At 42.3% G+C, this 11,848-nt stretch overlaps 1 protein-coding gene across 4 annotated transcripts in view; it reads left to right on the plus strand.

The window, feature by feature from the left end:
* DNAAF10 (dynein axonemal assembly factor 10) overlaps positions 1-10,642 on the plus strand; it is a 34,555-nt gene extending 23,913 nt beyond the window's left edge. The window contains exons 8-9 of one of the 4 annotated variants that reach the window (XR_014083516.1): positions 9,335-9,547; positions 10,322-10,642. Coding sequence is in view for 3 of the 4 variants with exons in the window: in XM_081595700.1 (XP_081451826.1) it covers positions 3,072-3,240; positions 8,317-8,406 (259 nt within the window). In the remaining variant the exon portion in view is untranslated. Of the gene's footprint in view, positions 1-3,071; positions 4,006-8,316; positions 8,570-9,334 lie in introns of those variants that run through there. The other 3 variants (XM_081595700.1, XM_081595703.1, XM_081595701.1) reach the window with 3 other exon arrangements.
* Positions 10,643-11,848: the final 1,206 nt, after the last annotated feature.

The following is an 11,848-nucleotide window of genomic DNA, read 5'->3' on the forward strand; positions in this document are numbered from 1 at the left end:
TTTAGTTTCTGCTTGTCTGAGAAGTTGTTTTATGTCTCCTTCTATTCTAAAGGATAATCTTTCCGGGCAAAACATCCTGGGTTGCAGATTTTTCCCTTTCAGCACTCTGAGTTTATTGTGCCACTCCCTTCCAGCCTGCAAAGTTTCTGCAGAAAAATGAGCTAGCCTTCTGGAGATGCCTTTGTGTGTGACTTTCTGTTTTTCTCTTACTCCCTTTAGAATATTTGTATACTTAATGTCATCCCAGAGATCTCTTAAACTGTTCTCATTTTTGAAAATTTGTTTTTCTTTTTGCTCCTCTGATAGGGTGATTTTCATCATCCTGTTTTCCAGGTCATTTATATATTCTTCTGTATCACTGTCTGTTATTTGTTCCTTTTAGTATTTTTTTTTTTTCACCTATTGAGTTCCTAATGGTCTTAATATGTTTTCTAGTTCTTTGTTAAAATTTTCACTATGTACATCTGTTTTTTTCCCCTAATTCAGTTAACATTTTTCTTACCAGTGCTTTAAATTCTTTATCTGGTAGAAATTGTTTATTTCTGTTTAATTATTCTTTTTTTTTTTATTTTTTTTATTTTTTATAAATTTATTTATTTTAGTTGGGGGCTAATTACTTTACAATATTGTAATAGTTTTTGCCATACATTGACATGAATCAGCCATGGGTTTACACGTGTTCCCCTTCCTGGACCCCCCACCCACCTCCCTCCCCATCCCATCCCTCTGGGTCATCCCATTGCCCCGGCCCTGAGCCCTTGTCTCATGCATCGAACATGGAATGGTGTTCTGTTTCACATATGATAATATACATGTTTCAATGCTATTCTCCCAGAACGTCCCACCCTCACCTTCTCCCTCAGAGTCCATAAAATTGTTCCATGCATCTGTGTCTCTTATTCTGTCTCGCATATAGGGTTATCGTTACCATCTTTCAAATTCCATATATATGCATTAGTATACTGTATTGTTGTTTTTCTTTCTGGCTTACTTCACTCTGTATAATGGGCTCCAGTTTCATCCATCTCAGTAGAACCGATTCAAATGTATTTTTTTTAATGGCTGAGTGATATTCCATTGTGTATATGTACCACAGCTTCCTTATCCATTCGTCTGCTGATGGACATCTAGGTTGCTTCCATGTCCTGGCTGTTTAATTATTCTTTTTCAGAGATTTTCTCTGGCTCTTTCAATTGAGTGCAGTTTTGTTTTGCTTAACTTTCTCTGCTTCTGTACCTATATATAAGTCTTAAAGGGGGTTCTTATGTGGGAGACTGTGTGTGCCCAGTGCCTTTGGTGAGAGAGCGGGATCTGACGTGGACACAAGTTGCATCTTTCCTCCGGGTAGCTAGCAGCTGTCACTGTGGTAGGGGGTGTGGCTGGAGATGGAGGGGCTCGAGCTGGAGCCAGGGATGTGGTGGGACCTCCCATCTGATCAGGGGCCGTTATTGCCCTATTAGGGTAGGGGTCTGATCCCAAGTTGCTGAACAGAAGCCAGGGAGGTGGGCCCAGGCTACAGCCTTCCTGTGAGTCCCAGTGGCCCTCCAACCAGCCAAGGGGACTTGCGTCCCCAACATAGGACCTGGAGGCACCCACTCTGTAGCTCTCATCACCTACTCCCCAGGGTGGGTGTCTGCCTGTGTATCTTCCCTGTTCCTCTGAGTCCCTTCCCAGGGGCCCAGGTCCTGACCCGGTCACTTTTCTTTTCTTCCCTTCCCAATTCCATGTGTTTCTCCTCACAGCCTTGGTTGTACAGAAATCCTCGTGCTAGGTTCCAGTTAGTTTTCAATGAGAATTGTTCCTGTTTTTGATGTGTTTGTGGGGAGAGGTGAGCTCCACATCCTATTCTCAGCCATCTTGATCAGTTTCCACTCTAAAATTTGAATAGGTGTTATGGGGGATTTAGAAGGGGAAAAAAAAAGATCTTTGTTACCTTTTAAATACTAAACAACTGCAGCCTTTGCCAAGAGACATGGAAAATGTTCTGTAATCTGTCTATTCATCTGAATGTTGTATTCTTTTTAAAAATCAAAAGGTGTAGGGTCTGAGAGGAAGAAAGGATAGGCGGTTATGTGCTTATCATTTCTTTGTTTCTGTTCTGCTTCTGAGTTGCTTCATGCCTCTTAAAGTCTTGGTCTTTATTACTACTTTTGAAATAAAGGTAGTCATAGTTGATACCTAACAGGCTTTAAAAGACCTTTGGAGAAATACCCCTGTGTTTCACTAGGAACACATCTCCATGGGGGACAGGTGTTTCATTTTTCACTTTCTCAAATCTAGACCAAATGGTATTTATGAGTTGTTAACCTTCAGCTCTTTTTATGTTATAATTTTATATTTTTAGCTGATAGAAGATCAAACATTCTAGAACTCACTCTTTTCTTTTTTGAGGCAATGATGTCGAGGTCTAAAATCTCCTCCCAATAGCACTTTCCCTTAGAAATCGTACATAGAAGGTCCCTCAGCTTGGAGGAACCCTGGGCTTAGAAACCAGCATCAGTTTCCCTTTCTGGAAGTGTCAAGATGAGGTTCTGCAAATGTTACTTGTACGGCAAAAGGTGCTTGCGGCATCTAACAATCCACATCTAGAGGAGAATTATAGTAAAAGATGATTAAGAGCACCAGGTCAATTTATTAAAGATGCTAGATCAATCTAGAACTTTAATAGTAAAATAAAAAATACTCATGCTGAACAGAAATGATGTTTCAATGTTTTTAGTAGAAATAATGGCTTTTTATGAGATTTGTGGGGTTTGGGCTTGAGGTTGAAATACTGTCTCCTTATTGCGATACAGCTTAACATTAGAAAGATGCCTTGTGTTAGTCAGACAGTCGTGTCCGACCCTTTGCAACCCCATGGACAATAGACTGCCAGGCTCCCCACATCCATGGAATTCTCCAGGCAAGAACACTGGAGTGTGTATTCACTTCCTTCTCCAAGAAAGATGCCTTAGTATTTATCAGTTCTAGTAGTCAAGTGAGAAATAAAAATAGCTGTTGGAGCACATGTGTAAGAATAAAATGATAAATACTAAGTTTTATCTCCTCTTACACTTTGATCTTATTTTCAGCGAATACCCGATTCAGCGATCAAAGAAAGATTCTGAGGGTGTAGAGATGGGAGTTGCGGGTTCCGTCAGCCTTCTGCAGAATGTTACGTTGTCTACTCAGCCCATTTCAAGTTTGGACTGGAGTCCAGATAAGAGGGGTCTGTGCATCTGTAGTTCATTTGACCAAATGGTGAGAGTACTGATCATTACAAAACTCCACAAAGTTTGATCTTTGGACTTGAAACCCTCCAGAGCAAATACTCAGAGAATGTAGAATACGTTCTGGGATCCTCTGACTCTCACTGAACAAAGTGCAACTTGACTGATGGAAAAAGGGCCCAGACGCAAACCTCTGGGCCAGCTTCTCTCTGGCTCTGAAAGGTCACACAGCCTGACCAGCGTCCTGACTGGGGGGTGGTTTGCTGTTGCACTCGGGGCACCAAGGTCTCCAGAGCCAACTCTGTTCCTCTCCCCTCCATTTCTAATAAAAAGTTAAAACTTTTCTATAATTAATTATTTTAAATTTGTTCGATGTCCTCAGAGTTTCATAATCTGTAATTACGCTTGTATTGCATTTTAGTCTTTACAGGTTTGTAGTAGTGATTTAATTTGTTTTAAAATAGCTTACCTTGGTAAGACTATTGTAAATTAACCTTCATAAATAAATACACTTTGAGATTTCCATGTCAGTAAATCTCCATAAAGAACATTACTCTATACCAAAGTGACATGGTCATCAGTTTTCAGCAATTTAACTCAGAATGAAATGCTGTGATTGACAAAGACTTTTCTTTTTAAAATTTTTTTAATCTTCAAAAACAAGTTGAATACTGGAGACTTTTCAGTTGCTGATTGTGATGATGTTGAGATGTATAAGACTGTGGGGCTTTTGTAGTCTTGTTTTTTGTCAAACTTTTTAACATATTTTGTGAATAAATTTTGTTTTTGAAGTCTGTAGAAGTTTTGGTTCTTATAACAGGAGTAATAAAACCAACATCATCCCTTCTTTTGCTTTGTAAATGCTCATTAATAAGTATCTCTTAAAGTCACTTTGTTTCTCCAATGCCCACATCTGCAACTAAGCTCAAGAGACATTGACTTCATCACCCTTTCAGTAACCACTCCCCCTCCTTCAAGAGACAGCACCACCTAAAACACTCATAAAATTCATGTGATTTCAGGGGTTCTTGAAAAGTCACTTGTTTGAATAATATTAAATTCAGAAAATTAAACTTAAAAAAATTCCCTAAATGCTTATAGAACCAAGCTTCGGACATAATTATTAAAGTAAAAATTAAACTGAACTTTAAAACGGACTATCTTTGATGTATTTTGTTTTTGTTTTTAATTTTCAAAGAAAAAAATGAAAAATTTGTGAAATTTCTTAGAACACTTATATTTGGTGGTATAAATAGATTTAAGTCAAGAATGATAAAACATATTTTTAAAAATTTTATTTATTTACTTTTGACTATGCTGGGTCTTTGTTGCTCACAGGCTTTTCTCTAGTCGTGGCAAGTGAGGGCTACTCTAGTTGCAGTCTGCGGGCTTCTCATTGTGGTGGCTTCTCTTGTTGCAGAGTATGGGCTCTAGGGCACGTGGGCTTCAGTAGTTCTGGTTCCTGGGCTCTAGAGCACAGGCTAAATAGTTGTGGCTCATGGGCTTGGTTGCACTACGCCATGTGAGATCTTCCTGGACCAGGGATCAAACCTGTGTCTCCTGCATTGGCAGGTGGATTCCTTACTACTGAGCCACCAAGGAGGCCCTAAGATGTCCTTGATTATAAGATTATCTTACACCACTGAGAAAGAAAAATGTTGCCAGTGAAACTGATACAATGCATTCTTATCACTTAATGTTTCTTTCATATTCATTGAATGCTTTTTCAAACTTATTTAGATTAGTTTTTTTCATTATATGTCACTCTTGTATGTCCTTTAAAAGGAAAATACATTCAAAATAAATTTGGTATGATATTCCTCAGATTTCTTCCTATTCAGAGTCTGATCCTTCTGAGTCACTTTTTGAATTGAGTCACTACTATTCTTTTTTTCCTTACAGTATTGTCCTTTGTAAGGACACCATCATAAACATCGTTGATGATGCAACGTTTCTTTAAAACATGCTTCTCTATTGTCTTCAAGTTTTCCTTCAGTTAACTGACACTTACCCTACAAGTTTTGGTGTACATATGCAGGCCATGACAACTGTTACCATTGCAAACCACTGCTAACCTTAGTATCTTAAACAGCAACATCATTTACTGTGTTTAAGGTCTGTTGTTCGGGCAGGGCTTAGCAGGGAGGTTCATCTGTGCTGCATCCAGAGTCAGTCTGGCAGTCTTGCTCAAGGCTGGAGGACCTACTTCCAAGGCAGCATTCAGATGGCTTGCAAGGTGGTGCTGACTGTCCCCTGGGACTTCAGCTAGGCCTGAGAACCCGGGGCCTCTCCATATGGCATGGGCTTCCTCAGAGCATGGTGGCTGGTTTCCAAGAAGGAACATCCCCAAAGAGAAGGCCAGGTAGAAGCAATAACATTTTTAATGGCCTACCTTCATAATTCACTCAGCATCACTTTTACCTCACTATTGTATCAGCTAAGGCAGTCATACCCACTCCCTCCAGCCATCCAACCAATGCAAGGGGAGGGGACAGACATCCCACTTTCTGATGGGAGCTTGGCTAGGTTCTGGAAGAACATGTGAGAGACTGAAATATCGTATTCATTTTTGGAAATACAATCTGGCACAGTGATTAAAAGAGGCATCCCAATTTCAGATGGAAAAATGAAGGGTGGGGATGATGTGCTTGTTAAAAGTGATGAAACACAGTACTTGTTATGTGGTACCCCATCCCACTCATCTATCTACACCCCTCCTTGCCCCTGATCTATTGCAGACATTGCTAATCAATCATGGTACTTGTTTTCTCTTGAGCTTCACAAGCTTTATCACACTATTAGTAGCCACTCCCTGCTGTTGGCAGGTGAGCCCAAACTTACTATCCTGAGTCTAGAGAGTGATGCACCATGGAGCCAGCTAGCCTCCTGGACCAGGATCATTACCTTAGTGTAGACCCCACCTTGATCCTCAGCTTTGTCAATATCCCCACTTGAAATGAGGCTCTCCTGCACTAGACAGTAGAAACTGACCATGCAAAAACCAGGATGGCACTTCCCTTATGATACAGTGAGAGTTGAGTCTCTTTAAGTACCACAGTGCTTAAGATTGCCAATTGGTGCACCTTCCTCTTTTCGTGTCAACTTCTCTGAGGTGCTGTGTTGTTCTGGAGGCTTCCTGTGAGTGTGGAATTAGAGACAGACATTCTTGAAAGCATTTAGAAAGAATTCATCCAGGCCTCGTTCAGTCGCTCAGATGTGTCTGAATTTTTGTGACCCCATGGACTGCAGCACTCTAGGCTTCCTTATCTTTCACTATCTCCCAAAGTTAGCTCATTGAGTCCGTGATGCCATCCAACCATCTCGTCCTCTGTCATACACTTCTCTTGCCTTCAGTCTTTCCCAATATCAGAGTCTTTTTCCAATGAGTTGTCTCTTAACATCAGGCAGGTGGCCAAAGTATTGGAGCTTCAGCATCAATCCTTTGAATGAATATTCAGGGTTGATTTCCTTTAGGATTGATTGGTTTGACCTCCTTGCAGTCCAAGGGACTCTTGAGTCTTCTCCAGCACCACAGTTCAAAATCATCAATTCTTGGCCTTAATGAAGCCTAAAATAATCAGAGCATCACAGAGCAGCAAGTGCCTTGAATACTGGGCACATTTTTACTGCCAGTTCCTCTCTGCTTTTGTGCTAACATATGGCTCTTTGCTGGGTGTGGTGGTAAATTGTGGACTGTTTTGATAAGGGATCCAGGAATAGTTCTCATCATGGGGCCTAGGCCCTTTCCGGCAAGGGCTGCTTCATAGAGAGAGAGATGCTTTCCTTTTGGTCACCAGATGGTCCCCTGAAGTAGTTGACGCCCGTAGGCTTTGCATTGTACAAAGCTGGCTTGTGCAACATGAGTAGAATATCACCATCTGCATCAGATACTATGTCTAATTTGGAAAATAAATTGGCCGTTGGCTTTTAGTTGTGTTTCTAAAAAGGATCGGCTTTACCCAGAAAGCCCCCATCACTGAAGGCCTTGCTACCCTCATCCTGTTATGTAGCTGCCCTCCTTACTCTGGATGAGATTAGGTTGCCAGGCTTCTCTTTCCACGGAACTCTTCCTTAGAGCTGGGCTCTGACCCTATAAGGGCCCGATGCTGCTCCTGAGAGAGCCGGGGGCATTGGGTACATGCTGCTCTCAGATCCGTTGGGACCTGCTGACAGAAGTCCTGTCCCTCAACCATCCAGGTGAGGACTCAGGGCTGCCAAAAAATGTCCCCTACCCCACTTGACCCCACACCCTGAATGCTGCCTGGAGTGGTGAGAAGTCCTTTGGCCTGTGGACTCCCCCCTCCATCTTCCCTATGGGACTGGGCAGACAAGGGGCAGCATGATAACTTTTTTTCTCTAGAATCTGTGACACTGTGTATGGATCTAGGGGGAAAGGAGCTTGCCTTTGCTCAATCTTGAACCAGAAAAATGGTGGGATTTTTTTTTTTTCTGCACCACACAGGTTGAAGGATCTTGGTTCCCTGACCAGGGATTGAACCTGGGCAACGGCAGTGAAAGCACCAAGTCCTAATCGCTGGACTGCCAGGGAACTCCCACTAAAGAGTTCTTTATCAGAATAGCACAGAGGGAGCAGATGCAGGTTAGACTCACAGTACCATGGTCATCAACACAGTGTCCACGGGTTTTGCATGTTTTGCATCAAACGTCAGGTTTGAAGGGAGAAATAGGATTTTGATTTTGTGTTCTTGCATCACAAAGGGAAATTCAAGATAAACACAACCTCTGCTCCCAGGAGGGAAAGCATACATGTCAGAAGCAGCTATGGCTCTGACCAAATACTGCTGCATTTATACAGTAGTGCTGGAGCAATTTTCCTGAAGGATTTTTTTAACAAGTGAACTTTGCTTATGGTGACTTGATCCAACTCTGTCCTTTAAGGATAATACCAGATCACCCAGCTCTGTCCCTCATACAACGTTCAATTAAATGTTGATTGGTGATAAAAAAAAAATATGAAACAATGACAAAATGAGTAAAAATTCCATCTTATTACCTCTCACCTATTTTCTCAAGATACCTCTATTGATACACAGATTCAGCTGCAGGTAACCGAGAACACAAACTATTTTATTTTTCTTTCTTATAGGAATCCAGGGAGGTAATCCAGGCTGCTATGGTGGCTCATAATAATGAGAGACCTGGCTCTCTCTGTCTTGTTTCTCCACCCTCCTCATGATCCATCTTTCTCCACAACACCCAGTGTGGCTGCTCCAGCTCCAACCATCACATCCACATTTTAGCCATCAGGAAAGTAATGCCCTGCCATGTTAAAGAACACCACTTTTGCTTTCATCCCGTTGGCCATGGTTTGGTCATACCTATAAAGTAAGTCTGAGCAACATAGACTTTATTTTGTACAGTGATATACTCAGCTGACAGCTGGCAGCTTTGGTATGGAGGAAGACAGGGAAATGAGTATCAGAAGACATACGTGGATCTGCCACATAGTCAAGCGTAAACTCCCAATTTTCCCTAAAACAAAACAAAAACACCTCTAATTTTCTATCCTAAATTTCTTGGGAACTTATTTTTACTCAATAATTGCAGGCAGATTCTTTACTGTCTGAACCACCAGGGAAGCCCTTACTCAAGGATAATTTACTATAAATCCTAAGCACTATTTCCATCTAGGGCCAGTCCAAAGACATGATCAGCAGAACATGAATGAATTATTTTACTTCATGCATTTCTAGGGTTTCTCCGCGGGCTCAGCGGTAAAGAAACCACCTGCAATGCAGGAGACACATGTTCAATCCCTGGGTTGGGAATATCCCCTGGAGGAGGAAATGGCACCCCACTCCAGTATTCTTGCCTGGGAAATCACATGGACAGAGGAGCCTGGTGGGCTACAGTCCAAAGCGTCCCAAAGAGTCAGACACGACTGAGTAACGGCGTGAGTGAGAGAGCATGCACTTCTATAAGCTCATGAAAGAAACTTGAAGGGAAAACAGTATGTTTACGATTCAATGTGTATTGGTACCTGCTTAAAATCACATTTGTGGATGATGTCGGTGGACAAATTTTGTATGTATATAGGAAACATTGTTTCTGTCAATGTTTAAGTGTTGTCCATCACACAAAATGATTTCATCCTTTTTCTGCAGGAGAACAGCCAAGAGGTTTCTGGCAAACACTTAGGGCTTTCGGTTATGCCAAGGCACCATCAGATCCGCCTCATCACAGTTGTAAATGAATTGTCCCCGCCCCCCCTCACCCCCGGTCCCAGGAAGGAGGCAGTCTTGCCCAAGGCTGTGCATTCCCAATCGCAGGTTTTGCTGTTAACTACCCTGTGGTGCGCTGCCCCCTTGTGGTAAAAGGTGGGTATTACAGACCTTTCATCGCAGATAATGGATTTCACCTTCAAAGGCAACTGACAAGCCTTCTCTATTCAATTCACAGTAGGCACACAATGGCACCCCACTCCAGTACTCTTGCCTGGAAAATCCCATGGACAGAGGAGCCTGGTAGGCTGCAGTCCATGGGGTCGCTAAGAGTTGGACATGACTGAGCGACTTCATTTTCACTTTTCACTTTCATGCATTGGAGAAGGAAATGGCAACCCACTCCAGTGTTCTTGCCTGGAGAATCCCAGGGACGGGGGAGCCTGGTGGGCTGCCGTCTATGGGGTCGCACAGAGCCGGACACAACTGAAGCAACTTAGCAGCAGCAGCAGCAGCAGGCACACACGTTACATTGGACCTTGAGAAAGACGTTATCTTACAGACTTTTTTTGACCTAACTTTATTTTCTTTTTTAAATTAATTTTTATTGGAGTATGATTACTTTGTTGTTGTCTTTTTTTGTTCAGTCGCTAAGTCGTGTCCCACTCTTTGTGATCCCATGAACTGCAGCACACTAGGCTTCCCTGTCTTTCACTATCTCCCAGAGTTTGCTCTAACTCATGTCCATTGAGTCGGTGATGCCATCCAACCATCTCATCCTCTGTTGCCCCTTCTCCTCCTGCCCTCAATCTTTCCCAGCATCAGGGTCTTTTCCAATGAGTTGGCTCTTTGCATCAGGTGGCCAAAGTATTGGAGTTTCAGCTTCAGCATCAGTCCTTCCAATGAATATTCAGAGTTGATTTCCTTTAGGATTGACTGGTTGGATCTCCTTGCTGTCCAAGGGACTCTCAAGAGTCTTCTCCAGAACCGCAGTTCTAAAGCATGCATTCTTTGAAGCTCAGCCTTCTTCACCGTCCAGCGCTCATATCCGTACGTGACTACTGGAAAAAACATAGCTTTGACTATACAGAACTTTGTCAGCAATTGTTAGTTTCTGCTGTACTACACTTATGGAAATTTATCCCCAAAATGTGTGTTTATTAAAATACAAAACAAAACACTTTATCTGTAACACTGCAGAGCACGGCTATGTTTATTATGCTTATTAAACAGTAGGTTTATTAGTCAAAAGTTGTCTAATTAGCTTTATTACATGTGTCAACTTTACATTTAGTGCACCATGAGTGCTGACTTCCAAGAAGAAATATTTGGTTTTTTATAAAGTGAGGAAATCATCTTGTAGAGTAAATAAATAATATGTGCTTCCCCTGCCCACCACTAGTTCATTCTGTAAGTGCTGATTGTAATGTGAAATATTTAAGTAAAGACTTCTTTATGTCATTACTTAACTTTCTGCAAATATTCTAGAATTTTCCCCCACCTTTCTTGCTCAGGATTTGCATGGGATAGTCACTGCTCTCACAAGCTATTTCTGCATGAACAAGCTGATGAGCAAGAGGCCTCCACCCGCCCACTGTGGGCACCGTGGACCACATAGCCACACAAGCAATATCAAATCAACAGTGCAGTCAAGAGACTCACGGTTCTCCTTCACCGGAAGGCTGAAGACATACTTCCTGCTCCTCATTTTAAATTTTCTTTGGTCTGACTGTAGATTGAAAAAAAAAAATACACAGTTGAGAATTATGTTTTATTTGGTGGATTGCTGTGGACTCAAGCCCCAGGGGCGGCCTCTGAGATAGCTCTGAGGGAGTGCTCTAAGAAGTAGTAAGGGAGGAGGCAGGACACATAGGAGTTTTGCAACAAAAACCAGGTTGTCGAACTTCCCTGGTGATCCAGTGGTTAAGAATTCTCCTGCCAATGCATGGGACGTGGGTTCGATCCTTGGTCTGGGAAGATCCCACTTGCTGTGTAGCCACTATGCCGGGGCACCATGACTCCTGAGCCTTTGCTCTTGCACCCTCCAGCTGCAACTACTGAAGCCCATGTGCTCTAGCGCCTGAGTGCTGCATTTGAGTCCACTCACCACAACTACTGTGCCTGAGTGCTGCAACTGCTGAAGCTTGCGTGCCTAAAGCCTGTGCTCCGCAACAAGAGAAGCCACCGCAATAAGAAGCCTGCACACCACAACCAGGGAGTAGTCCCTGCTTGCCACAACTAGAGAAAATCTGTGGGCAGCAACCAAGACCCAGCTCAGCCAAACATTAAAAAAACAAAACAAACAAAAACCAGTTGTTGGAGCATCAAAAGATTACTGTTAATTAAAGAAAACCAGACATCTTGAATTACTGAATTTAGCACTTTTTTTTTGTATGAGAGGATGCAGTAGTCACTAAAATCATCCCTTTGATATGCACCTTAACTATCTAGGGCCAG

Source organism: Giraffa tippelskirchi, chromosome 4 (assembly GCF_054371585.1).
Source record: "Giraffa tippelskirchi isolate mGirTip1 chromosome 4, T2T-mGirTip1v1.2.pri, whole genome shotgun sequence".
Classification (NCBI taxonomy): domain Eukaryota; kingdom Metazoa; phylum Chordata; class Mammalia; order Artiodactyla; family Giraffidae; genus Giraffa; species Giraffa tippelskirchi.